Source organism: Tinamus guttatus, unplaced genomic scaffold, assembly GCF_059628265.1.
Source record: "Tinamus guttatus ecotype Peru unplaced genomic scaffold, ASM5962826v1 Tinamus_guttatus_pri_ptg000332l, whole genome shotgun sequence".
Taxonomy (NCBI): domain Eukaryota; kingdom Metazoa; phylum Chordata; class Aves; order Tinamiformes; family Tinamidae; genus Tinamus; species Tinamus guttatus.
The window spans coordinates 1,584,327-1,612,268 of NW_028288866.1; the positions used below are offsets into that span (position 1 = coordinate 1,584,327).

Consider the following 27,942-nt stretch of genomic DNA (forward strand, 5'->3'; position numbering starts at 1 on the left):
TGTCCCCCTGCTTCCTCGTTTCCATCTGTTTTCTTTTTCCTCTTTGAATTTGCAGGTTAAAATGGCTGCAGAAGAGAAGTGGAAAAGCTGGGCTTGGAAAGAGCGCGGTGCAGTGGATCAGGAGGGCGACAAGGACTCGTGTGAGCTCCTGGGCCAGCGGCTGGAGGAACCAGGGAGATTTGCTTACGCAGCGCTCTGCGGCATATCCCTAGCGTGGCTGTTTCCTGAAAAAGAGCAAAGGTACCAAATACTCTGCTTAATAACAAGGCAGTGGGCAAAGGAGGCGGCTTTTGGGTATCAGCTCAGACTGAGCTGGTGCCACAGGGATAGATTGGGGTAAAAAAGAAGAGTGTTAAGCACATGTCCCAGCCCAAAGCATCTCCTCCAAGTGTTTTGAGGGAAGTCCCTGAATTACTATATGCCGATGAGCAACTTTGGTCACTGGCACTTGTTCCTGGGCCAGCTAGTTTGGGGACTTCCAAAATTACAAGGGCTGAAGATCTTTCTGGTGTTGGGCCCTTTCGTGAAGATGAATTTGCAAGTTCAGGAAGGGGACATGAAACAGAAAGAGTCTAAAAGGCACCAACACTGCAGATTAATTGCTGGTGTTGACATTTACCCACTGGCTTCCTGTCAGCGTTGTATTAAAAGACCTCCTGAAATGCAAAGGACACACTGACATTTGCTGTTTTCTCAGCTGTTTTCTTAATTGTACTGACTCTTTCTTGAACTTCTGGGACTTTATACTTCAGCACAAATTGCATCCCATAATCCTGCAGACTTCAAAGCACGTATTGAGGAAAGGTCTGACCCCATTCACATTGCTTGCTTGTAAGCCTGGTAGCAAACTCACCTTCCGCTGACTTTCACTGCTTTGATTTTGTGTGCAAAGTGATAGATCAATATAGAAAAGCAGGGACCACTCGAGTTGCAGAAATATCCAGTTATGGGACCCAAAGCTGTATATCTGTACTAGCCCAACACATTTCCCATGAGACAGACTCAAGCACTACAGTACACCAGAGTATTGACAGGGAAGCTGGGGCACAGAAGAAATATCCTTTTGCTGTCATCATTTCATTTTCTAAGGGGGAAACAGGGAAGACCAAGGTTAAAGACACAGCCTGAGTGATTTTCAGTCAATGTTTTAATCTTGAGACTCTTAAACGAATACGACTAATAAATATGACTCTTGCCTTACAGCTCCTTCAGGACAGAGTTCATTGAGGGCCTGGTGAAGTGGCTGGACCTGCCTGACGCTGTCCTGCCTGCCATGACAGCATTTGCTGCTGGCTTAGGAGGAGAAGGCACAGAGACTTTTGCCCAGATTTTGCTGAAGGACCCCATACTGAAAGATAGTCCTGTTGTCATTACCCAAGTAAGTTCATGTGTTCCTCTCGTGCTACTTGCTTTAGCAGAAAGGATCTGTCAGGTTTGTCTGTTTGCAAATAAAGTTGTGTGTGTAGAGTCAGGGAAATAAAATCCAGGTTTCTGGTAAGAACATGCCTTTGCATAGCAATGTGAGTGACTGGCTGTCTCTCTATCTGTTAACAGCTCATGGGAGTGATGAACAGAAGACAGTTCAAGTCACCTGTATTAACATTTGCTGTCTTTGATGCCTTCTGCTCTGTAGAACAGAGAATTTTCAGTCTTTTTCCTTGACCATTTGGCTGCGGTGTTGTTTCATATGTGTGTTCTACAGATTTGGGTGAAAGACTGAACATGAGAGACCTGATTGTCATTTGTTTCCTTTACCCTACCCTGAATTAGAGGTATTATGTAGGAGCATGTACATTGGTAGGACTGGTTTAGGCTGTTAGATCTTCTAGCTTTACATAGCTACAGCATTTTAAGAAAGGGTTTTTAGACTGTGTGTGACGTTCTAAGGGTCCTTCCCCAATGATATAAAGCACTTCTTGAACTTGAGAAGCAGGCAGAAAGATTATTGATAAAGAAAAACGAACTAGTCTACTGCAACATACAGGGTGATCCAAATAGCACATTTCCCAGAGTCAGCTTTGGCCAGGAGGAAATGCAAGTTATTGGAACCTTATTTTCATTCATGGAGAAAATTACTATGGAAGCATTAGTGAGACTGGGACTACTCTAAAATACTCTGATGTAAAAAATGATGTCCAGATAACTGAAGGAAAGCGTTCTGAAGGCACTCACCTTTGCTGCAGAGTCTCAGCTGTGGAAAGCATTCTCCTTGTGCTTTCTCATGTCATGCCACGCAGGGCGAAGAGCAGAGCCAGCTGCCACTGGGGTCAGGTGAAACGTGACCGGTGTCACCAAGCTGCCTCCACTGTACGTTGCACACACGAAGTAGCAAGGCATCCTACGTGCCGCCAGTGCTCCAGTATTGAGTAATAATTATGACAGGGTCACCTTTAATAATGACCCGAGAGAACAACAAATGCAAGAGCAAGGCCATGTAAGTAAAGATAGGGTGAGAGTGAACCTTCTGGGTCACCATAACCTACTCCCATAATCTAAACGGTCTTTCCTGTCTCCTAGCCAGGTCATAAAAGACCTCAGAGGATCTGTCCCAAAGGTGTAAATCACAGTGCTCACAATCCTTAACAGCATGAGGACAGTGATGGAGAACCTTGGACTTAATCAGCCAGTTAAGATGAACTTTTAAAAATAAGAATAGCTGTTTTAGATGTTGGTTGCTGCAATAGAATGAATTCCTTCCCAGCTCCTTCCACACCTGGAAGTAGCTACCTGCTTATTTCCTTGGTTTCTCTAGAGCTAGACGAGTCTTCCTACATTACCGCTGAGTTCATCAAGGACAAAATTTTGCTGAAATTTGACTTTTGCTTGCTCTGAGCTTATACTGCTTAAGGGCTCTGTATGCTGTTACAATTGGGTCTCTGGATCAGCAGCATCTGTTTGAATCAGAGAATGGAGGCATTCATCACCCTGAAGCAAGTAGGATGCAGAAGCCTTAGATAAGACTTTCGTGATTAGTTGAAATCAAAGGTCAGGACTGATTATCAGTCTGACGTCTCAACATCTGGGCCCCAGGCACTGGCTTGTATGGACGAGTTGATTGATTTTGTCAAAGGAGAAATGTATCATTAAGAGATATTATAAAGTGAGGCAGGAGAGGCTTGCAAGACGTTACCGGGAAAACATATTGATGGGTGGGAAACCTCAGCGTATCAAGCTGAGATAAGCTTTTTCCTTGTTACCTGAAAACAAACACGCCAAGGGACACAGCTTTGTTGACTCGTCGTGTGTTGCCTTATGGTACTCTGGCTTCTTTGTATTCAGCTGCTCCTGAGTCCCAGGCTTAACTGGGCATTGCAAGCATGCACGTGGACTGCTCCTCGTGTTCCAAGGAAGGGCCTGTGGGCACTGGGGCTGCAGTTTGGATGCCCTCTCTCTCAAAGGTGCTGAAGGGATGAGACATGAGGTTGAGCGTTGGGCTCAATATTGATCCTGTGAACATTGGAGGATTGTGGATTTTTATCTGTATTTGCATTCATTTTGGATGACTAATACAGACAAATGCCAGTTAGCTGCATCCTTTAAGGACAGTAGTCATAACAAACAGGCTGCAGGTGCTGTATGAGACAGCAGTGCTTAGCGTACGTACAGGAAGGCAATTTCTGTTTGCATTCAGTGACAACACACAGAGGGGAAGAGGTTGACTTTGCCCACCGCTGTTTCTTGGTGAAAAAAGGCTTAAAGTCCTCAGTAGGAATCAGGGTCCTTGCTCTGGACACACTTAGAATGACCATTTTCCCGCTTTGTTTTTTTTTATTTTACAGACAGAAGGCCTGCAATATGGATTAAAGCTCTCTATTATTGAGGAAATGGGTTTTGAACTCTTAGCAATTCATCAGAAAATGCAGAGAGTCTGAATAAACATAGCTTCCCTTCCCTGGTCAGGTCTTGCTCGTGCATGTGTGTGATGGCACAGCTGGAGGATGGCAGTCTTGCACGCAGAGTTTGCAGGGAAATTGGAATCACCAATCTTCAAAATAAGTTTGAAAAATAAATGCTGCAGTGAGAGACAGAGAGACATGTGAACTAATCTAATCAATATAGGTTATATTCCAGGAGACTTTGCAAAGCAATAAAGTGCAAAGCCTAAACCGATTAGAAACAGTCGAGTACGTTCATTGGCACAGATGCAATCAAATAGTAGCTCTGGTTTATCGTCTGATTTGCTCAATCTGCCCCTCTGCTTGGGAAATATGGTCATGTAAATGTTTAAGCGAGATTTTTAAAAGGAGGTATTTGACGTTAGGTGCCATAGACCACACTGAGCACATGAGACCAGGGGAGACCTCGATGCCCCTGGAAGGCTGTGCACAAACCAGCAGTTCAGGGTGTCCACAGCAGCTTGGAGGGAATAACTGTCACAAGCGTCCCCTTATTTTGCACTTTAGGGTCTTTGCTTGACCTCCACACCAGCCCTTCCACCACCAAGCTACAGCCAGGCCAGGCAGGAGCAGATACCCAGTGAGGCCCCTGGTATTTCTGCTGTTCTCATGCAATAGGAAAAAGATTGAAGACATTTTTCTGATACAAAATTTGCTTAGGAGCTACGGGACTAATAGTCATAAACTCTTTGGCAGAATCCTAGCTCTTTGGCTGCATTTTATATGTGTTCCCAAAAGCCTGAGAGAGCCCCTGTAAAAAGCTGCTCTTTACTTGCGTAGGAGACAGAAGTAGCTGCGCCGAGGCGGCGCTGCGTGTTGTACTTACAGAAAGAACTTGCAATTTATTAGGTGTCAGTAAGAGAACAGAGCAGTACCAACATAACTTACTGTGTACATGCTGTGCTCACTGGCACGTCGCATCTAAGGAGCACTTACCTCTTTTTTTTTTCTTTTTAGGATCTGTTGTCCTTCTCTCTTAAAGATGGTAAGTTTGTCTGCATTTTTTCTTTGGACGAATGATGATTTCTGCTTGAACAGCTCAAAGTACCATCCTATGTTATCTCAGTTCCTTTCCTAGCAGAAGCAGCACACTCTACCCCCCAATTCCACTGCAGGAAAGGCAGCTATTGTAATTGAAATGGTTAATGATAACTGATTATTTAAAAATTGAAGTGTTGGTAAGCTCCTAAATATGAAATATCTTGTAGTGGCATGCAAATGCAAGTGAAGGTAGAAATGGTCTGAAGTTAAATACTTACCCTGGAGTCGTCATTTGCCTTTGCTTGAAGAGGTAGAGGTGACTTATTCTTTTAGGTAGGCCAGAATATGGTTTGAAAATTACATCCAGAAAAAAATCTGCAAATTGTTTTTTGCCTAAAAGAAAAAAAGTGTTCGAGGAATAAACTCCCATGAAGCCTATTTTGAATAAACGTGATTTTATATACTATATTACCCGTAAAAATGATTTCTGGATTACAGTCGAAAACATGGATCAGTCTGATAAAGTCCATTAAATGGAGACTGCCCACTGGGCAAAACATTCATTTCTAAAAGAAGCCTCTTTTATATCACTACTTAAATCTTTTTAATCTCCATGTTTTAACATGTTTGCACAAAAAAGAACTCACTGCTTAGTGACTATCCAGTTTCACGTGACAGCAATGTGTCTTTTTTTGCTTTGCATTTATTTTTGATGGAAGATTGAAGTCTGTTATTGCAAAAGTGCTTATTATATTAAGCTGGACTTAAAAACAAAAACAGTAGCTGCAAGTCTTGCTGACTTGGTGCCCTGCTGACTAAGTAAAAAGCTACCGTGCGTATTAGCAGGTAGGTAGCAAGAAAGCTGCTTGTTAAAATGCCCACTTGGGTATGCAAGACGTGGCACATCTGAGGCAAGAAGTAAAGATAATATTATCCTATTTCCTAACTAAGCACAAATTTTAAAGGTGGCCTCATTAAAGCCTACCGAAGTCCTTTGATATCTGCATAATGATGGCAATAAATATATGAACTTATTAGATTGCCAGCTGCCATGAGTCACATGCGTGCAGCAGATACCAACACGTACTTTGTAGATGTGTCTAGTCCGTGTGTTCACTCAGCCCTGGAAAAGCAATTGCAATTTTCCCTGCAGCGTGCCCAGAAAACCCTGCATGGAGTCTATCATCAGCAGGCAGCAGGTGGTAGTGAGAGATGCACCTACAAGCTACTAAATGTTGTGTTGGTGCCTAAGTTGATGGTGTGCAATATAGGATGCAATTACCTGCTATGATTACTTTTTGTTGATGGATGAGGTTTGAGGAATAGGGTTTTCCAGTTAGCATCCTCACCTCTAAATAACAGTAATGGTTTTCAAACACAGGAAAGGCTGGGAGGACCTGAGGGAAGAAGCTGTGTTGCCTGTAACCAGTCCTACAGCCAGGCTGAGTGCACGACCTGCCTTTAAATCCTGTGCAATGATGAGTGCTGATTCCCAGGGTTTCCTTCTCTTTAAGGATACTACGACGCTCGAGCGAGGGTGCTGATCTGCCATATCAGCTGGTTGCTGAGAATCCCCTTGGAGGAGCTGGAAGCCCTGGAGGAATCTTTACTTGAGAGCCTGAAAGAGCAGAAAGAGGAGGAGTCAGAGTAAGATCATTCGAGTTGACCACGGGATGAAAAAGCACTGGTGGTGCTTGAGAGCTTAGCGTGAACTACATGTGCCCAGGGCCAGTCTTCTGACCATTCCCTCCATGACACTTACTTATTTATGGCTTATTTCTTCTTGTTTAACTTCATCCAAAAATGTGGTATCTATAGAAAATAAGATATTTTTATACTTTTTAGACAGGAAATGTGTGCGTGTTTAGCAATATGTCAGGCAGGAAACGTGTTTGTAGTAGACTTTCAGGGGACCATTTAATAATTTTATCTATAAACTGAGCAAACAGGGGTTTTGAGGTTAACCTGAGTGCTAATAAATGATTTAATCACTGTGTCTGAGGCAGCAGAGTTCAGGTGTTATCGTGTGGCTCCCAAGCAGCATGTGACAAGTATCTCTCATTAATGACTTTATTGTTAAATAAAGCTTGCTACTTTATAGCTTACCGTAAAAGAGAAAGTCAAAATAATCTCAAAGATTATTGATTTCTAAGGAGGACGCCGTTGAGAATACAGGAGCAAGGGTTGGTGATCGGGAGGACTGTTCTGTTGTGGTTTGTGAAAATGGAATTCAGTGCGGGGCCTCGAGCCTGTGAAAACTCATATAAAAGGACAAGGAGTCGTGAGAGCAGGCCCCTACTGCAGTTAAAAAGAAGAGCCAAACAGGTTATTGCAGAGCCAAAATGATTGCAAGGCTGAGATTTAGTGGGGAATAGATGAGGCTGGATTGTGTTTTGAAGCTGGACTCAGTGCAGAATAAAAGTGGGCTCTAAACCCATCTGCTGCTTTGGCCTCGCAGAATTTTAGAGTGGGAAATACACCAGCATCTGTGTAGGATCCCTCCAGCTTTGACCATCCACTGCAGGAGGTTTTGTCACAACCAAGACGGTTTTTGGTAGCTCCTGCATTTTTTTACAGATATTCATAAGAGGTTTTGCTCCTAGCTCGGCTGCTGTGGATGCGTTGACCATATCAAATACTTAACTTTGCAAATACTGGGCTGGAAGCCATCTGTCAAACAATATGCCAGACATTTAAATCTGCTTTACTAGGGCCAAATGTGCTCAAACTAGCAGGTGTGAAGCTCTGTTTTGTATACTGTTCAGTGGGAAACTGGAAAATGTGATGTCAGCTGCTCACTAAAACCTACTCGTGCTGCTTTTCATCATTGGAAAATGATCTGTAATCTTACCTATAAAATCATTCTGAACATAATTTGTGATTCGGGCAAGAAGCTGCAAATGACTTAGGGTAGAAGAGGACCATAAGAGGCAGTTAAAATTACCGTAGTAGAAAAAAAAAAAAAAAAAGCTGGGATAATTATAATGCAGAAGCCACTAGGAAAGCGACTGTCAAATGCAGCCAATGGCAGTTAGAGCCAGAAAGTGAGGACAAGTAAAAGTTCTCATGATAGTGGTTTTACTTACTGTGTCTTTAGACAAGATTTAGCTACAATCTTTCTCCTCATGTAACTCAAATTGTTTATTACTGCAACCGAAGGCAGACTGGCAGTTTCAGCTCTCTTGACATCATTCTGGTTCTTAAAAAGTGAAGAGATTTCCCCAAAATGGTCCTCCCTGCTCCACGGAGACCTGCCAATAGCAGGAACAGCCGTGTGCTGTGTGTGTTCAGCTCCTACGGGACCAAGCAGAGACAGCAGGAGAGCAGGGAAACGTTAGCCCAGCCTAGAGCAAGAAGCATCCGCCAAGAAGAGCTGGCTGAATTGTTTTGGGAGAGGTACCAAGGTTCTTGGGGGACAAAAAACACAGAGGCTGACCCTTGGCATCTGCTGCCACGCATTAGGATGCCTCGTAGTTTGTACATCCTGGGGGAGAGGTTGGATCCCTTCTGGAGTCCCAACTTAGGTATTAAAAATCTAGCTACAGCACTGGAAGAAACATTGGGAGCGATATTTCCCAAAGCCAGGCATCCGTCTTGGAGCCTGCGTGCAGCCCAACAACAGCTTGTCCACGGAATCGCAGGAAGCGAACAGGGTTTTGCCGAAATTGCTGAGTTCCCCTGGAGGCTCCACCGCTGCCCTCTGCAGACAGCCACATTTGCTGTTGCAGAAGGGGCAAAGGGAGGGGAAAGGCAGCGTTTTGCGCCAGCTTGCACGGAGCCGGAGCCTCCGCGTTGTCCGAGCGCGGGGATTTCACCCGCTGGGCTCCGTCCTCCTCCCGCCGCGCGGCACAAAGCCGGGTATTGGCAGGGACTCGTCGCAAATTGTCTTTATCAACATTACAGTGCGCGTAGGGGGCTCCAGGAAGGATCAGGCAATTATACGGATAATGAAAATCCACAATTAGGTTAGAATGAAGAGGGAAAATATCCAAGTTTGGAAGCAAGATAAGTTCTGCTATTTCAAGGCCTAGATGAACCACTGTGTAAGCGGGCTAGAAGGCAACTTCCTCTGTAAACTGCTTATTCCAGTATCCTCTGTTGCTCACACTTTCCTCTGAAGTACAAAACACTTCCTGGAAGATCTAAACCAAAGACAGTGGTGAGAAGCCAGAAGTGCTGCCTACTAATAAGTGTCATTTGTTTCTTCTAGGTTAGTTCACCTGTTTCTGATAAGCTTATTAAATCATAGCTTAAATGAACACTTGCAAATGAATTAATGACTGTGTTTAATAACTATCATGATAATTAGAAATCGGCTGAGTTTAAATGCCGTAAATGCAGTTTGAGTCCTTCTCTTTCCTTGTTAGCACAAATTACTCCCATCCTCTTTTGTTTCCAGCAACTTTCTCTGTTTCCACTTAACTCCCTTGTAGTTTCAATTAGCTACTTCAGCTTCAGGTCTTGTTCCCAAAAGCAGAGGGTTGGGAGGAGGGGTTAATGTCTTCTAAGGCAATTTTCAGGGCATTCAGGACCAAATTCTGATTTTTATTAAACCCAACTGGCTGTCAGTCTAATGGACTATGACCTTCAGTCTTTAGCAGAACAATTCCAAGGCGACTGGAGAGCTGCATTGCTCACAGGGAGGAAGGATTTGCTCATCTTCAAGCCACAGTTTTTGCTCCTTGCCTCGCAGGCCAGGTTCCCCTGAGGGATTACACCAACTCCTAAGGCTCTTTTGTGAAATCCCAGCTCATTTTGCACGACCGGGTGAGGTAACATTGTTCTTTCCAGGTAGTCTGTCAAGGTCATTCCCCTTTCCACGCTAGGCAAGAGGTGAAATGGAAAGTGCCTGCTTTTCCAGCCCTTCAACCCAGTGGTGGCTGCAAACTGAGCTTTATCCCAAATTTTGTAGCACTGAATGCAAGGTGCATCCTTCTTTCTTAACTGGCTAGCTTTAATATTAGCGGCTGGGGATTAAAACACCAATGGGAACTGGAAACCTCCCCAGATTGGCATCCATGGAAAATAACCTGTTGCCGGTGCACCAGCATTCCTTTACATTTGTAGGGAGTCCTTCATGCAGGAAAGCTGCTGTGGCACAAAGTCTACATGTGATGACTTAAGGTTGGCATGATGCAGCCGTTATCTAGCCTAGGTTGCTTGCATCCAGAATACCCATCTACAGACTGTGTCTTAAAATGTGAGAATTGACTGTCCTGGCAGGTTTTTTTCCTGCCTGAAGATACCATGAATGCTGCTCTAAGTCCTGTTTGCATTCGTTTTTCCATTTTCTTTTAAAGGAATGTCAAAAAATTCCCCCTATACCGTCACATAGTGACAAACTGCTACTGCCTGAGCAGGTAGCAAGAGCAGCCTATACCTTTAATCCCAAATGCAGAATTGGAGAAGAAAAAGGGGAAACCGCTGCAGTCTGGAATGATGCCCGAGGTTAACACATTTGTTACAATAATTTCTGCATAATGTGACCAAATATCCTTTCTGCAGCCTTGGATGCTGATCTATACCTGGGCTATCTATACCTGTGTCTGCGAGGAGGAATGGTATTTGTCAGTTTTTTTTCTTATCCTTCTAAAAACAGCGATACACTTTATTTAAAGCATATGCACATAGGCTGTATATGGATGTTAAAATGATTTTGATTTTTTGTTTCACTCTTTTTTTTTTCCTTTACAAGCTTCAGCCCTATTAGGAAGGGTTTTCCAAGTAAGTAACATCTGTTGAATTTGTAACCAATTAAGTTGTTTCACTTTAAATCTGTGGTTTTATTTCCATGCCCATAAATCTGAATGTGGTGTCACAGTCCGCACCTGCATGGTAATTTTTACTGTGCCAGGTAGGGAAATTACACTGAGGAGAATATAAGCAGATTTTGATGCTGCATTCTTACCCGTGAAGCTTTTCCATCGGCTTTTGTTCTTCTTATCCCCCCGCAGAACTGCAGAAGTAGCACGAACAAAGAAGGAGAGGAGGAGGAAGCTGAAGCGGTACCTGCTCATCGGCTTGGCCACCGTCGGCGGCGGAACGGTGATCGGTGAGGCCGCGCGGGCGCTGCGGCTGTGCGCAGAGCGCGGGGGCACGGCGCGCGGCTGGCGCGGCACCTGCAGCTGCAGAAGCCCTTCTTAGCAAGAGCTGTAATTTTAAAGTAATATTATGTTGCTTCAGATACAAAAAAAAAGAAAAAAAAACTACACAAACCAAATCTAAGAAAAGCATTCTTAGTCACACCAAAATAAAACTAACAGGATTAGCTGGAAAAGTTATTCTAGTGTAAATCCTGTACTGTTTTGTACGTTCCTTGAATTAAAATCACAAGACCCAAGTTCTCAGCAGGGGCAAATACCAAGCTGAGACCCTTACAAAGTGTTTTTTCATCCTTTCCTCTTGTGCTAGAAGAGGGTCAGACTGTCGTCTTTGATTCCAAATTCAGAATATGGTGCAACTAGCTTGGTGATTCCAAGCAAAGAGGGCACAGCTCACCCTAGTTTGCTGCAAGTTCTTTCCTGGGCTTTTAAATTATTCTTCATTTTTAGGTCAGTCCAAGAATCTGTGTAGAGTTTCAAGTCCTGGGAAGGGTCTCAGAAAGTCCCTTTGCTGGCGAGGCAAAACAAGAGCATCATTTGGTCTTGGTGGCATTAGCAGGACTTCACCCAGCACGGAGGAAAAACCTGCCTGGTTTTTGTGAATGATCATAGATTGGAGATCTCACCTGTTGCATTTTTCAGGCTTGACAGGGGGTCTTGCTGCCCCTCTGGTTGCTGCTGGGGCTGCTACGATCATTGGAAGTGCTGGGGCAGCTGCCTTAGGTTCAACTGCTGGAATTGCTGTCATGGCATCCCTTTTCGGAGCGGCTGGAGCGGGCCTAACTGGTAAGAGAGCAACTGCACATCTTGCAGCTACGGAGGCATGGGGTAATGTTTGCCTTCATATGAACTGCAGAGTCTCCCTGTTGCTGGGCAGTTTCTGCAACTCGTGTTTCTGCGCTGCTGTGTGTAGGATACAAGATGAAGAAACGTGTGGGAGCCATCGAGGAGTTTGAGTTTCTCCCGCTGACTGAAGGGAAGCAGCTTCACATCACCATAGCAATTACTGGATGGCTCTGCACTGGCAGATACGGTAAGAGCAACGCGGGGAAACCATGAGCGGTGTCTGGAGAGCAATGTCTGCGATGGAGAAAATGACAGGAGTGATGATAAGTGCTTTTATATAAGCATCTGATCACGTCACAGTTGTTGAGTGAGTGGAAGGCATAAATATCACGGTGGGGCACCGCATGGAGCTGCTTCAGCAGCATCATCCCAGGCCTTCTTGAGGAGATGCATTCATTAACAACCTTACAGTAGGTGAATTTGGGTTGTACCAGGAAGACAACTGTACTTGGTACTAGTATTTGGTAATGGGTGGGAAACAATACACCTTACCCACCTAGACTAAAGCCTAGGTGGACCTAGGTCCCAGATTGGACCTTTCTAGGAGCAGAACTGAGAACCAGCTGAACTGGGGCTTCCTCCAGCTGTGGTCCCTTCACCTGCACTGAGCAGAAATAGTCCCTCAGAGCTGGATGGAGACCACGGAACCAGTTCTGGAAGAAAGCTGTGGTCAACGTGGGAGGTTCAACCCAGCTCCAGGCAGTGTTTCCTCTCGAGTAGCATGATGTCCTTCCTACATTGACATGGCCAGAGCAGTTGAATTCTGCTTATGACACTTTGTAATCCAGTCTGCAATTCCAGCCAGAACAGAGGAAGGAGAGATGACAGCAAATTGGTAGTAGTGACAACTGTGCTAAACAAACAGGATTGTTTCTATTAATAAATCCTCTCTGGTTTTGCGAGAGAAGGTCTAGTTGGGCTGGATGATTTCCAGCACTAATACAGAGCGTCTCACCTATCCTCCAGAATTAACAGAAAGCCCTGGCTTCCAGGGTGTCTGCCAGCTAATGACATGTTATGCCAAGAAAGTTGTGTAAGGAAACGCTGTTAAGCACAGCACTCGGGAAGTGAGCTAACAGCAGCAACCTTGCAGAGTGCAACATTTTCGTTTCCAGGATAGCTTGTCACCTGAAATGTGTCAGCCGTCTGCTGATGTGTTCAGCAACCTGGCAGAGCAGCTGACAAGTTATGCAAAGGCATCATAATTAGCATTTGATATCTGTAATGCAGAAGGATCTAGTTCTGTCCTGCTGCTGGCTAAGCTGCTCTTAGCTGTCAGAGCAGGGTGGTTTCACTCTGCAGTGCTCTGCACTTTGGGGTCCTCTTGGCAGGGGTCTGAATCCTTGGGGTTGGAGGGTTCCCTGGGGCGGTAACCAAGACAAGCCTGTCCCTCCAGGAACCTTTTTACTCCATCCCTGTCTCTTTGCCCTTAAAAGGGAGTTACAAATGACACACATTCTTCTTCCATAACTAGCAATCTGCTGTAAAACTGAAACTGTTGTCCGCTTTCCTGCTTCCAGCTGCGGCTGTCCGCACTCTTCCTTCATGAGTCCTTAACACTGAGGGAGCGCAGAGGAGATTTTGGGGGAATTTGCTGCCTTTTGATGTCTGAGCTGCTATTCTGCACATGTACAAACCTGGCGAGATGCTGCGGTGAGCTTTGGCATTGGAGCCTGCTTTGGCCAGAGGCTGCCTCAGCCTCCCCTGCTGTGTTTGAGGAGGGGACAGTGTGGGAGCAGTTTGTTTAATTGAGATGCAAATTCTGCTCTGCCCTTCAGAGTTTTACCTGCCATAATAGCATCGCCAGGGCCCTCCTGAGCACTTAGTACAAGCTTCACACTGCAGATAGGAGGTAGCTTAAAAATTGTCCAGCAAAGAAAGAAGCTTGCACGGTGTAAATGATGCATTCTCTTGCAAACATCCAGGCACTGCTTTTGATTAGCATTTGGGGAGAGAAAAATTACTAAGCCAAAAGAAGATAGATGGCAACACGAAATTAATGCCCATTCTGGATCTGCACATGCTCTTCTTCCTTCCTTTCAGACAGAGCCATTAATGCAATCCTTGCCTACCTGGCTGCAGCTAGGAAGGTGCTCGCTGGTAGATTTTGACCAGATCTTACATATTTTCCATGTCTGTGGTGCCACTGAAGTCATCATGTGCAGCCATTCAGCACTTCAGTTCTTTGGGGTCTGTATGAGAAGAGCTGCAGAACATGGCCTGATGATAGCAGGGATTTCCTCAGTGCCTGACATAATTAGTATTAATTGACTTCTGTTTTCACAGTCTCAAAGCAGCTGAATGGGTCATGAGTGGGCCCTCTTTGCCAGGGCAGTGAAAGCAGTGGAAACAAAGCCAAAATTGAATGTAAAAGAATGGAAATCCATAGTCTAAATTTAAGAGTCCTTTTAAATATAATTCTTAAGTCTGACAGTGCATTCAGGTGTCCCACAGGGTCTCCGCTGCCTCTTTGGTGGTGTCTCCTTGCCAGGACTTGGCTGCTGCTGTATTTTTGGTGACGATGTGTCCCTGTTTGCTGTGTTTCCTAGGGAGCTTCACGGCGCCGTGGAGCAGCATGTTGCAGTCACGCGAGCAGTACTGCCTGGCCTGGGAGTCCAAGTACCTGATGGAGCTGGGCAACGCCTTCGAGTCCCTGCTGAATGGGTTTGTCAACCTGATGGCTCAAGAAGCCCTGAAATTCACTGTCTTGTCAGGTCAACACCTATATCCGATCAGATCTGCCTCTTGTACCTCCTTGTTGTTGTTTGTTTAAAGGCGTTTTCCAAAACAGGGAAGATTTCTGAGAAACCGTTGTCCTGAGCAGCACTGGCACCCATAACAATCTTCCTCACCACGCCTGTAATTCAGAGTTGCTTTCCTGGATTGCTTTTTCCCTGTCATTGACTCATACTTTTAAAATCCCATTGGAAACACCTTTGTTCAGAGCATGTGTCTCGATTTCTCTGTATTGTTATATTGGGCTTCAGTGCTTTACACAAACCCTTTAACACGCAGCCTACATTGATGCACAGTGTCTGTTTGCCTCTATGTCACATCATCAGATTCCTTCTCATCTTCAGTCTAGCAAAACATTTCTCAGATCAGCTCTTGGGAAAGAAGAACTGAAAATAACAGAAATCCTGTGTTGAGTTTTAACTTCAATGAACTGTCTTGCTTTTGCCATTTCCTAAGAGCAGGCCTGGTATGTGACTGTGTCGCTCTGTGTTTGCCTCGCAGGGATTGTGACAGCCTTGACTTGGCCAGCGTCCCTGCTGACGGCTGCCAGTGTCATTGACAACCCGTGGGGAGTGTGTCTGCACCGCTCCGCCGAGGTTGGCAAGCACCTGGCACACCTCCTGCTCAGCCGCCAGCAGGTACCCGCCTGGAATCGCCACAGGAATAATAAATATCTGGAAGGGAGCGATATGGGTCGGTGCGGGTGAAGCTTCATAGTCGCACGAGTTAGCTAGCAAGGCATATGTGTCCAGGGAGAAGACCAGGAAGAACAAACTGAAAATGGAAAATCACTGCATGAATGTCAACAGTAGTTATCTACTGCATAGAGAAAAGATAGGAGATTGCAAGTTAATCTGATAATTCCAGGCAAGATTTGTTCCATTTTACCCCGCCTCAAACTCTTCTTTGTGAAGAAGGAGATAGCCAGGTCATAAATGAAGATTGGCTTCACCGTTTCACAAGGCAGATGGACAAACTCACCTAGTGGAGACTGGAGAACAGAAGGGAGGGGTAGGAGAAAAGGAGGACAGAGTGCGTTGAAAATAGTCACGAGAAAGAAAGCGCCCAGGAGTCACCTCTGCTCCACAAGCGCCTGCCGCCGTTCCCGGGGTTCTCCTGGCACGGAGGCCGTGGATCAGGCTGCTTCGGCATCTGTTACAGAGCAACCCTATGAAAACCAGAGCTGAGTGTCGTAAATAACAGTGTGAAACAGCAGAGCAGGAACAAAACTTCATTTGTGATAAAAGCCCTGTCCCAGGAAAGGCAATAAACTTTATTTCGAAGAAGCCCTTAGTTTTGCTTTGGGACATTCGTTACCGCCTTTTAGGTGTTAGTTGCTGTGCAAACACACATCCCAGTGTGCTGCAGTGTAAAATGAATTAGCATGATGTCTAGGGGGCCCGTCGGACACCCGCTCCCCGGTTCATGAAAAGAAGTTTTTCCCTTGATATCAGGCTCTCCCTTCATCTCATTAAAAAAAAAAGCCTTACTGGGCTAGTCAGAATAAAACGTCACCTCACATCCCTTCTCTAACAGCCACACAGCACTGCTGCCGCTCAGTCTTCAGTCTGTACGTGGTTGGTGTTTTTGTACTGCAGGTTTTTTTTCTGCCAGTTTTGCTCCTTGAATTAGTTTGTCACTTGGAAATTGCAAAAGAGTGACAGTGTTGGTTTTGTTTCTGCTTGAAACACCTTTTTTTGTGGTAACTTGCAGTTACTGAATATTTCAGATTAATTTCCTGACTGTCAAAAAATACAAAATACTTGGATATTCTGAATGCTCAGTGCAGGCCTCTATGAGCGTAAGTGCTTTGCAGATCAGGGTTTTGGGGATCCTGTGGCCAGGCTCCTTTTCCAAGTCTCCAAGAATCCATGATGACCCTTCCTGCCTTTCCTTCTTTCTTAGGGCAAGCGACCTGTCACACTGATCGGCTTCAGTCTGGGTGCAAGAGTCATTTACTTCTGCCTGCAGGAGATGGCTCGAGAAAAAGGTAATGTTCAACTCCCCTTTCTCTTTTATTTTCTTTACTGCTTTTATTCCAAAAAAGTTATTCTGGAACAGAGCTTGGGTCTTTTAGGAGAGACACAGAGAAAGAGATAGCGTAGGGGCTTTCTTGTGTTGCTCTTGCTTCTCCCCCTTGCTCTGCATGGACGGTCTCTGGGGGGTTGTGGCTTAGCTTGTCCCGCAGGTCTCAGTGGGTTGTTGGGTCATCACAGTGAACACGCAGCACACAAATGTCACAGGCCACTTCTACTGGGCCACCTCCACTGAAACGCTGTGTTTTGGCTTCCAGGCATAAAACTCAGAGTAAGTAGCCTTCTAATAAGTGGTTGCTATTGTAACGAGTCCAAATACTGGCCTGATGAGTTCCTGCTTATTACTGTTCGGTTTTATAGGTGCTGCTGGTGGGTTTGTGGCCACCAGGGTTTGGTTTCTGAAGTACAGCTTAGGACAGGAACCCCTAAAGGTTTTGAAAACATTATTTGGTCGCTTCCACCAGTTCCCTGGCTGAAGCAAGTCCCCTGTCTTCGCTCCAGCCGCTGCGCTGTGGCCGGCAGCGCCGTTTGGTCGCTGCTCTGCAAACAGCCCTCGTGGCAGTTCCTGCCATTCGGCTGCTGATCGGCCCTTGTGCCACCCCGTGCTGGGCAGAGCACTCGTTGCCTTTATTGGAAGCTCTCTGTAGCTATTGTATCTGGTGCCGTGAGTCCTCCCTTCCATTTAAGTCATTGAAATGCCACTGTCATCTGCTATTTTCATGGTAATTTTTCCCCAATGCCATGTATAAAACCATCTGTCAATTTATTACCCGTTGTGGTTCTGTTTATTAATAGATTCTATTTTTAATTTAGAAAAAGAATAAAATCATTATGATTAGTTGATGTAAATCGCATCTTGGAGCTGAGTCAGTAGTGTGTGCTTGCAGCCTGCCTTCCCCCCTACGCAGCCAGCTGAACTCATTAACCATTTACTCTCACAGAATGTATCAATAAATAAGGAGCTTTTTATAAAGGTAACTGTTTGCTCTCAAGTCTGAGAAGGTGGGAATGGAGTCAGGTGAGGACGCGGGTCAGCGTTTTCTCTCTTGACAGTTTTGCTTCTTGTTTAAGATGGAAGTCCTCAGTGAAATACAGAAATTCTGTTCTCAGGATAAATTTAATCAAATCCAGAATGATCCTAATGGAGTTATGCTGAAGCCAGATCCCAATCTGGCCCTTGATTTGTTTTTTTTGTGCCTCGAGAATGTAACCTGAGGCTAAGATGTTTTCAGGCTTTTATTTAGTGGCCTGCAGTCTCTCACTGCAATAACGTGGGACCATAGCTAAGTAACACATGAAAGGAAATCATTAAGGGTCTTTAAGGTTGGCTGCTATTCTAAAGAAATCTAAGCATCATAATGATGTATCATAGCAGCTCCCCACTGTACACTGATTTTTCAGTTCCCTAATTGAATTACGAGAGCTGAGCTGTTGCCGAGATGAAAAGCAGCCTGTTCCGTGCACGCTGCCAAGGCCGCCCTCACGGGCACATTCCAGCGCCAGCCGCAGCGAGCGGAGCTGCGACCCGGCACATCGGAGTCCGATCCGGGTTTGGGCTCGGCCCGTCGTGCAGGCCTCGCGGATCCAGGTGGCTGCGGCATTTCTGTGGACAAACAATCACGGATTAGCCAGCAAAAACACCATGGCAGAAGTTTAAAGCCCATTAAAAGTAAATACTGTTCTGCGAAACAATTAAATAGCCCTTGGGATGCTTCAGCACAAACGACTTTTGAAGCCAGAGCTTAGTAGGTTTCCAGAAAATTACAATATATAAGAACAGGCAGTAATAACCCTGTTGGAGACAAGTTACTACGTAGGAAGATCATTGCTCTCATTTGTTCATTAAGATTCCCTTGCTCTTAAGTAAATAAGCATAACTAATGAAAAGTGTTAATTCCTATGGCTGCTTATATGGGCTTTATTATTTTTCATTGGCATAAAAGCTTTGTAAACTGGAATAGTTGTGTGGAGAGCCAGCAACTACACAGGTCACCAGTCTGTTCTCAGGTTTCCTCCCTGCTCCTTCAGTATTCAAATAAAGTGAGTAGTTTACAGCCAAGGTTGAACATTTTTGTCCTGAGCAAGAACTAAGCTGTGCAGAGCACTGGAGAGATGAAAGCTTCCAATACTTTGCCCAAATGCTGGGAATCCTGGTGAATTCCTGGTTGTTTATTCAGTTAGCTCATGCTGCAGCCAGGCAATTTAGTACATTGATTGGAGGGAGCTCCCTGTTTTCAAGGCCCAGGGTTTATTATTTTCCTTTGCACAAGATTGTGCAAACTTTATTGCTCCCAGATTACAGTAACAAAATTGGATTGCCCTTTGCTGTACCCTTGATTGGTGTGAAATTTGCTTTGCAATTAATGCCACGAGAGTGCTCCGGAGCGCTGGCAGGAGCCAGGCTTTGCGCTGCGCACGGAGATGCCCCAACGCGGGGCCTTTGCTGCTGTTAGGGAAAGGAAACCGAATGATGGGAATTCAAGAAGTCTGGCCAGGCAGCACCTCTCCATTCCTAGGCATGCAGCCCCTTCCCCAGGAGGGTCCCCGTGTTGTGGTCTGAACCGCACACGGCAGCCCCAGCTCCGCATGGGGAGACGGGCGGCGTTGGCAGGACGGGCCCGCGCAGGCCGGGGGACGTGCCCAGCCCTGGGCTCCTCCTGAGCGCCGTGTCCACAGGTGCTTCAGCACTGAGCACCCACCCTGGGGCTGCCTCTTGGTAGTCTCCTTTTCTCGAATTCTGCCTTTAAAGTTTAAAGCACGGAAATGATGATTTTTTCTGTAGCGCACATCTGACCACAGCCCTCCTCCACGTCACGGTGTTTTAGTGCTGTGTCTTCCACCTCTGAGCTATTCTGCTTTCCTCTGAACAGATTCGCAAGGGATCATTGAAGATGCCGTCTTACTGGGAGCTCCTGTGGAGGGAGAAGCCAAGTGCTGGAAAACCATCACAAAAGTGGTGTCGGGCAGGATCATAAATGGCTACTGCAGGTCTGTACATGCTCCCTGCTGCATTATCCCGGGGTCACTTTGAAACAAGTCTGTGCACTTTTTCCTTGTAAATCTTCCATGAGGGAATGTTTGTTGAGCTGGTGATTATGTTGAGTTGGGAGCAGCACAAGTGTCAGAGCCTCTTCCCTCTGGAGGTCTCTCCCTCACATTAATTGGAGATGACAGTCTTCAGGAGACAGTTCAAGGCTGCTTTGTTGCCAGCTTGATTGTTTGCAGTGCAGAGTAAATGGGAAGCCTGAGGCTCTCAGTATGTAAGTCCTGGTTCCTATTCATACAGAGGCAGCCTTAAAGCACCCCAGCAATTTAAAGCTTGGTCAGTCTGTCTGTGTGCATAATTTCACATATTTTAAGGTCTCCTTAAATTTCAGCTTTATGTGAAGGACTATAAATGCAGCCATTAACTTCACTGACAGTTAAAAATAAAGAACATGAATTCAGACCTGTGAAACTTTGAGATGCAGTTCATTAGAACGTGCTGATGGAGAGCAAGATGTGAGAAGTGGAAAAGTGAAGGAGTTTGAGCAAATGGCAGAGCTTTTATATCTAGCCTCAACTTCTGGTCAAGATAATTTGCATGAACAAGTTCTTTTACTTGCAAAGGAGGTGCAGCTGGAGTAGCTGCACTGAACTTCCTAGGGATGTGGAGGAACAGAAAGCAGGAGTGAGCAGACAGCTGCCATGCAGAGCTGGGGTGCAGGAAAAGAGGGAACTCAGAGGCCAGAAGCAGTGGAACAACTTCTAAAAGCTATTAAGAATTCAAGGGACAACATAAAATCTAATGCCTGTGTGTTGGAAGATAAATGTGACAGGGACATTGCTTACCAGCACCGTTAGGAGAGAGCAATTGAACAGAAGGGATGCACTGAGGGAGACTGAGGGCATTGGAAAATGAACTGAGAAATAGCCAAGCAAGATGAGGAGAGAGCATGAACCTGCAAATAACAGCTCAAAGCCACGAGCCCTCAGCTCAAGGGCAGCTCAAAATGCTGCTGGTACTCATATGCCTACATGGGAAAGTATTGTATCACTGTGCAGCTTGTGCAGTATATTAATTTACAAAGAATAACTAAAAGAATTGAAAGCACTCAAGATTAAAAGAACCAGTTATTAAGCCCATCTGTTGGCTAAGCTGAAAAATGTTGCTTTTGTCTGTTGCGGGTCCCGGGAGGTTTTGTGGATGCTGCATGTGCACACAAGTGGCTGTAGCTCTTTCTGCAGCATAAGCAAAAAGCAATTGCTGCCTCCTGTAGATTAGTGAGTGGGGACCCAGGAGAGCTTCTCTTTTCCTCCAAGAAGTCATAAGTGAGCACAGTTGTTGCCCATAACTGCAATTGCCATGCAAACATTGTTCCTCCCTTGGCTATGCAAAAGTTTCTCTGCAAAAAGCTCAGTATATCCATGCCCTATAACAAAAAATAAACGATCATGTTGTAGTTTCAGGGCCTGGATGTGCTGCTGAAATAAAATGCCTATTTGCACCTCTGTGTGTCCCCTAATTTGGTTAGTCCCTCTGCTTTTGGCAAACCCCCGTCTCAAAAGCTGAACGCACAACGATGTAGAAATTGTAGATTGGGGCTCACACATAGGAAGAAGCAGGTGAGGAAAAAAATCCTTTGCTGGGCTGGTTCAGCACCGTCCTCGAAGCTGCTCGAGTGGAGGGCGGTTCCTTTGCACGAGGGGCAGCTGCAGGAGGGAGCCGAGAGGAATGCAGAATTCCTGTGAGACTCTTAGGCACGAGAGATCGTGCAAACATTCCCACCTGAGGCGGATTTCACTGCTGTCAGGTTCACACAGACTTTGGCCTCATTCTGTCACTTTGGTAGTAGCTGTATTTAGGTCTGAATTTAGCTGATCCGGTTGATTTTGTCATTGAAACCTTCCATTTAAAGGGCACCCCTAAATCAGAAGTGCTCTGAGGAGCCTTAGAACTGAATTGGTACTAGGTCCTCACTTGTCTGGACGCTGCCATGGGCCCATGCCCTTTCATTCTCCTCACGGCCTCGGTAGTCTTGTGCTCCATGGCTTTGGCAACAGGATTGCTTCCCATCTTGTTCTGCTCTGCTCCCAGGGGGGACTGGCTGCTGGGCTTCGTGTACAGAACCTCCTCGGCGCAGCTCAACGTCGCCGGCCTCCAGCCCGTTGACTTGGATGACAGGAGGATGGTAAACATGGACCTCTCATCTGTAGTAAGTGACACTTCGTATACTCTGGTTTGGTTTGTTCTCCATCTGTGCTTTGCAGCACTTTCTATATCATCATGATTTAGTGCCTCTTTCTCCCTCTGTGACCTGCATGGAAGGTGCTTGGCCCACAGCCCAGGCTGCTTCCGTGGCCGTTTTCCTGCCCAGGCTTCTCCCAAATGTCTGCACGAGCTGGTAGGGATCAACCTGTTCATTTTGCTCTGGAGCCAAAGGCTCTTCTTTAAATGCTTTCAGAATTTCTGAAGCACCAGCCTGGTGAGCCTATAAATATCCAACCATTCCCAGCTCATTTCATTCATAACAACTGAGCTGTGCACATCTCTTGCTAGGAAATGCTTAATGCTGGACAGATAAAACAGGGGCTTCATGAGATGTCAAAACATGGGCATGCGAGAGGGAAGTGTAGGATGGAGGCTGTTAAACATGGTCGAACATTCTGGTTGTTCTTGGGTCTTACTAAGTTGCCTTGATTAGCATTTCCACGTGCTCCTGCACTCGTTTTCTCACTGTTGTGGAGATGTCATTAGTCACTTGCAGGCAGTGCCTCTGCTGAGGGCATTAGAATGGCCAGACCAGTCAACTAGTGGTGGCCCCAGGGTGACATTCCCCACTAGGCCTGTCCCGGCGACTCTCTGCTTGAAAGAAAACCATTACAACAGAATATCCTGGACACTAATTCAGACCACATCCATTAAAAGCCAAACAGCCATGGGACATCCTCCTGCTCTGGCTCTAAAGTGCCACCACAGCACCAGGAGCAGCAAGAGAGATTTTGGGGTGGAAAGGGGCGCCGTAAACATGAGGCAGTTCATGTCCACCTTGCAGTAGGCTCCTACCTGTGTGTGTTTGAGAGAGACGGAGCACCATGGCTCAAGGGAAGGATTATTTAAATGCCTCCCAAGGGGTTGACTTCCCAGAAGAGCCTGGTTTGGACCTTTCCTAAATTTCATAAGAAAATTTGGATCATCTTTAGTTTATGTGGCATGTTTTGGACTGGGAACGCTGAATCTTATTCTGAGAAAAAGTTCTTGAAGTGACAGGAGGACTCAGTTGCTTATCGGTAGCGTTGCTCAAAAGCAGTAGATCTTTGTTAAAACCATCGAGAGTGCCGGTTGCAATAGGAGTAATTTACTGGAGCCAATTGCTCTGCCATTCCCTGTATTTGTCTCCCAGGTTAAGCGTTTTTGGCACGTTAAAAACAGAGGGGCTGGAGAAATGCAGCCTATGTTGGGAGAGACACGAAAGGGAGAATATGGGAAGGCAGGCGGGGAGGGGGCTGGGCTCTGCTGGGAGGAACGCAGCTCCTGGAGGGACCGTGGGGTCCCGGGTGGATCTGGAGAATGGGAATGGAATCCTGTCCACGGCGGCAATGGGAAGGAGCAGGAGAGCAAAGCAGTGGTGATGCCGAGGAGCTGGGCTGGGGAGCACAGCCCATCCGTGGGGAAAACCATCTCGGGGCTGCGGTGGTACCATGAGGGTCCCCTCAGGAGACCTCAGTATAAACGGGAATTCACCTCCAAGGCACTTATTGCACATCTCTCTTGATTAATATGTTTTTTATCTGCCTGTCAGTAAGAAAACTCAGAAGAAACGCCCTCCCACTCAGCAAATGCAGTTATAAAAGCCTTCCCAATGGTTACAATGGGGCTGATTTATTCCGTGGATTTATTTGACAGCACCTGTTACAGAAACCATGGGAGTAATTGGGCTGTGGTGTATTAGATTGATTGCTGTTTGTTGAAATGGGACGCTGGGGATTACATTCTGCACGAATACTTGGATGTTGCACAAACGCTTGCAAGCTCAGAGACAGAGGGAAGGCAGAACATTTGTGCAGGCACCTGAAAGCAAGGAACGGGGCTCAGGTTTCTCTGGGCAATTTTACTGCAGCAGAAATTGGGAAGGAACTCACAAGATCAGGTATGAAATGAAAGCACAGCTGGAAGTCCAGTAAAGAGCGTGAATGTAGCTGGTGGTTTGTGCAGAAGTCGGCTCCGTTCCACTCTTGAGAAGAGGGAAAGGGCACACGTGGGTTTAGCACCAGCCCCGTGATGGGCTTGCAGAATATCCAGGCATCTGAGTGCATCTTCTACTTTCAAGGCACATGCAAATCGTCCTTAATTGCTAGCTTGCAATTAGTGCAATATGCGGTTGTCTCAGGCCGTTGTGCAGGAGAAGGCAGAGCAGAAGAGCTCCGTATTGGAACAATCTGTGTCATGCGTTGGCTCTCCTTGGGAGCTGCTTCCAAAGCTTTTTTTTTTTCCAGTTCTTTGCTGCTGTAACTAAGCAGTGGGAAAGCACTCTTTATGGCAATGATTAAAAAACAGGAATTACCGATGTGTCTGCAGATGCTCTCTAAGAAAATACGTTCTAGTGCTCCCAGGAGTGCTAGGAGGGGACGCAAACAGAGTCAGAGGCAGCCTGGCCTTCAGGCAGGCAGGTACACGGTGTAGGGAAATGCCACAAGAGAGGCAAACTCTGAGCTTTGTGAAATCCAGCCCATTTGGCACTTTCGTGATCACTCTTTTTCTCTAAAATGCATTAAATTCTGCTGCTGTTTATTTTTTTTCGCCCTGGATTCCCAAGACTTGCAGCAACTAATTAATTCTGCTTGTGAAATGTGGATTAATTAAGAAGCCAGTGGCATTCATTAGGCAAAAGGTTGGATATGTCTCGTTATCCCCAGATGTAAAGACTTGTTTCCAATGAGCAGTGCCACCTCCCCTGGTGACAGGGATCAGCAGAGCAGCAGCAGGGCAGCTCTGACCGGGGCAGCAGCGGCACGGGTGACCGCGCTCGATCCAAACACTCCGGTGCGCTGCTTGGTCCGGCCTGGGGACACGGGTGGGAAGACACTTCCAGGCAGCTTGGAGGGAGCCGTTTCTGGTAGGTTTGGCTGTGATTTGTCACAGTTTGTCCTGCTGCTCCAGGACGGGGCAGGAGGGAGTTGGGCCTCTCTCCGTCTCCCGTCCCAGGGCTGCCGCTTGCTGTTGGCTCAGGATTTCTCGCTCAAGAGGTTCTCACCAAACGTTTCAAGGGCTGTTGGGAAAAGTCTTGGGAAGGACGTCTGCATCTCGATCAAGTGGCTCTGGCTGAGATGGAATTGCACATGAAAAGGACCATCCTGCTCAGGAAATGTCGCTGCAGTCAAAGGAGCACTTGTACTTGTGAAGGCAGTTTTGAAAGAAGGAGCAAAATAAGGGCCGAGGGCCGTACTCTGCTCCCAGGAATTGCCACGATGCGATGGGATGAGCCGGAAGCAAAGCCTGGGAGCGTCGCCGGAGCCGCGCTCCGATCCTTTCCGTCAGTTTCTCAGGGCAGGAATGGAAACGTCAGAGAGGAAGAATACGGATCACATTGGCAGTATTTTCAAAACAGTGTTAGCTCTATAAGGTTCCCCTCAAATACATTTCTGCTAGTTTGCCTTTGCTGGAAGCCTGCACTGCTACCGCTGAGGCTAGGCCTGCAGTGCTGAGGATGCTTGTGCCAGATACCAAAGCTGCAGCTCTTAATAGTTCTTTTAAATTCCAGCTTGGGGGGTTTCCGAGCACATCCACCTTCCTCCCTGTGGAAAGCAGCGTTCCCTACGGCTGCAGACAGAAGCATTTTGTTTGCACTTGAACCGAGCTCACCTGCAGGCTTGTTCAGCGCCCTGCTGGTACTCTGCTGGGAGATTCTGCTCTTCCACCGGCTTTTCCAAGTCCAACCGCATTCCTCTGGCTCGCCAGGGTCAGGACCTTCCCGCAAACCTGCGGAAAACGAGAGGTGGGGGGATGTGGGCAGGCCTGGCCGAGCGCTGCCCGCGGGATGTCTGGGCACCCGGCACAAGGAGCTCGGAGCAGGGGAGCTGCCGGCTCCGTGCAGGGGACCCGGGACCCGGCCCGGCTCGGGAAGAGGAGGATCGCGACGCGGTGGCACTGGTTCAGGGTTTGGGGCAGGAAACGGAGGTTTTTGCACGGCTTTGCCCTGTCTTTCAGTGCCGCCACGAGCCGGTCTCCCCGCTCGCGTTTCCTCGGCGCGCGGGATTGTCGTGGGCGTCTCTCCATCGACGACGGATTCGTGTCACCTTGGAGGTGGCAGCGTCCCCAAGGGGATGCGCAAAGTCCCTGACGCAGCAGGAAGCCCCTGACGCTCGCTCAGGAGCGAGGCCCGAGGAGCAGCCGTTCCGAGCGCCCACGGATGCCATTCCCAGCCCTTCCCGGACCCGCCGATCCCTCTTCCCTGGTCCTCTCCACCCGGCAACACTCCTGTTAATCTACGTGGCCGCTTCTATGCAGCGAAACCCGTCGTTCGCCAGGGAGAGCTGCAGCAGGTCAGCTGCATGCCCAGGGACGGTGGCATCGTGTGTGCAAAGCGCCCGTAAATGTAGAGAGGTTTTTATGAGCCCCTACCCCGAGGCTGTTTACGGGACGCAGCCGAGCAGTCCCAAGGCCGTTCCTGGCACTGCTGGGACCCCTTTCCAGAGGAGCCGGAACGATGGCTCCTTCCAGTACAACATGGCAAACGGGTGCCCTTTGGAGAGCTCCCCGCGCCCTGCTCCACTCCTGCAGCAGAGCCAGTGACACAGACGGTTGCTCTGTGCCTCCCAATGAGCTAAAACAACCATAAAACTGGATATAAAAGATGAGGAGTCACCCAAATGGGCTCTCTTCATTTCCTTATAGCAAACACACTTGTATTCGCCATGGTTACCAAAGCAGCTTGTTCATCCCGCTTGTTCTGGCCTCGCTCCTGCACTTTGTTCTCCCAAGTGTTCGAGCAAATGTGTCACCTACAAGTTTTTATGGTCCCTTGCAAGGTTTGGAGATGTCTCGTCCCTTCTCCAGCATGGCCCGCCCAGCGGAGGAATGCGGTGAATGGCGTAGGAAAACGGGCGTCCGAGCGCTGGAATTGCTGCCTTTTCCTACCGGGGCGGTGCCGCATTTGGGCCATGAACGCTCCATAAATCCGCGTTGTTCTTGTTTCCAGCGCCGTGCCCAGCCCTCCGCTGCCGTCCCCTTCCCGGCGCTGCTCCCGGCTCCCCGGCAGCGCTCCAGGGCTGTTGGCTTTTCCAGGCCGCGGTGTGCACGTCGGAGCAGCCCCCAGCGCGGGTGGCGGTTCTGATTACCAGATCCCGTGGGAACGTCAGGAGCAGGGCGAGCCCTCCGGAGCGGGAGCGCCCCGCGGCGCTGCTGCCCCCTCCGCCTTGGCCCGCGGTCCCGCGTCCCAACGGGGCCGCTCCGAGGGGCAGGCTGGGCCCCGGCCGGCGCGGTTGGGCCAAGGTGCCGAGGAGCTGCTGCTGCCGTGGCAGGAAGCGCCGTGCGGATACCAGGACGGATCGGAGCGGCAGGGAGCTGAGGGCGGAGGCGGGATACATTGCTCTTACCTTTTGGTTCTTCAGGGGAGGAATTAAGCTGTTCCCATTTGCCAAAGAGCCCCGAGCGGCGCTGGGGACAGATGTGACCCCAGCGCCACAACCTGCAGGGCCAGCGGCTCCGCGAGCCACAAAAAACCCCCTGCAAATCCCCGGGTGTCTCCGCTCCGCGGCCCTCCCTCCTGCTCCGGCTGGAGCCCGCGGGGCAGGAGCTTGGCCTGGAGCCGCTTGGGAAGCCCAGAGGGACAGGGCGCCGAAGCCGGAGCGGCGGCCGCGCTGCCCTCGGCCTCCTGCTGCTGCAAGGCGGTTTGGCGTGGACCGCGCACCTCCCGCGGTCCCCGTTTCCCACCACGGGCACCTCGGAGCCCCTCCAGACCCGCAACAACATCGCGGTTGGTGATGGTTTAACGGGGGGCCCTGAGTCACCATAACTGCCCCCCGCGCTTGCAGGCCAAGGCATCAGGGGAGGCCGATTTACCCCCGCGGCCGCTTGTCGCCGCAGGTCCCTGCCACCCGCTGACGGTGTCGCTTGCAGGTGAACGGCCACCTGGACTACATGAAGCAGATGGACACGATCCTCAACGCCGTGGGCATCAAGACCAAGGAGCGCTGGCTGGAGCAGAGGGGCAGCGTCCCCCGCGCGTCCCCCGCGGCCGGCAGCGACGCGCACGGTGAGGACGGCGCCGCGCGGGACGGCGCCGCGGCCGGTGCTGCCCGCTGTGCCGGGGCGCCCGCGGAGCCGGCAGGCGATGGGAGCAGCAGCCCGCGCTGACCCCGCGCTGC

At 48.0% G+C, this 27,942-nt stretch overlaps 1 protein-coding gene across 1 annotated transcript; it reads left to right on the plus strand.

Moving 5' to 3' along the window:
* TMCO4 (transmembrane and coiled-coil domains 4) lies at positions 1 to 27,931 on the plus strand. The gene is made up of 13 exons (XM_088529493.1): positions 1 to 240; positions 1,204 to 1,378; positions 4,854 to 4,881; positions 6,392 to 6,524; positions 10,832 to 10,929; positions 11,621 to 11,764; positions 11,892 to 12,011; positions 14,374 to 14,538; positions 15,062 to 15,198; positions 16,466 to 16,550; positions 19,467 to 19,584; positions 21,674 to 21,791; positions 27,695 to 27,931. Exons 1-13 carry the CDS (start codon positions 62 to 64, stop codon positions 27,929 to 27,931), a joined length of 1,737 nt encoding a protein of 578 aa, XP_088385619.1. The 5' UTR covers positions 1 to 61.
* The last annotated feature ends 11 nt before the right edge of the window (positions 27,932 to 27,942 follow it).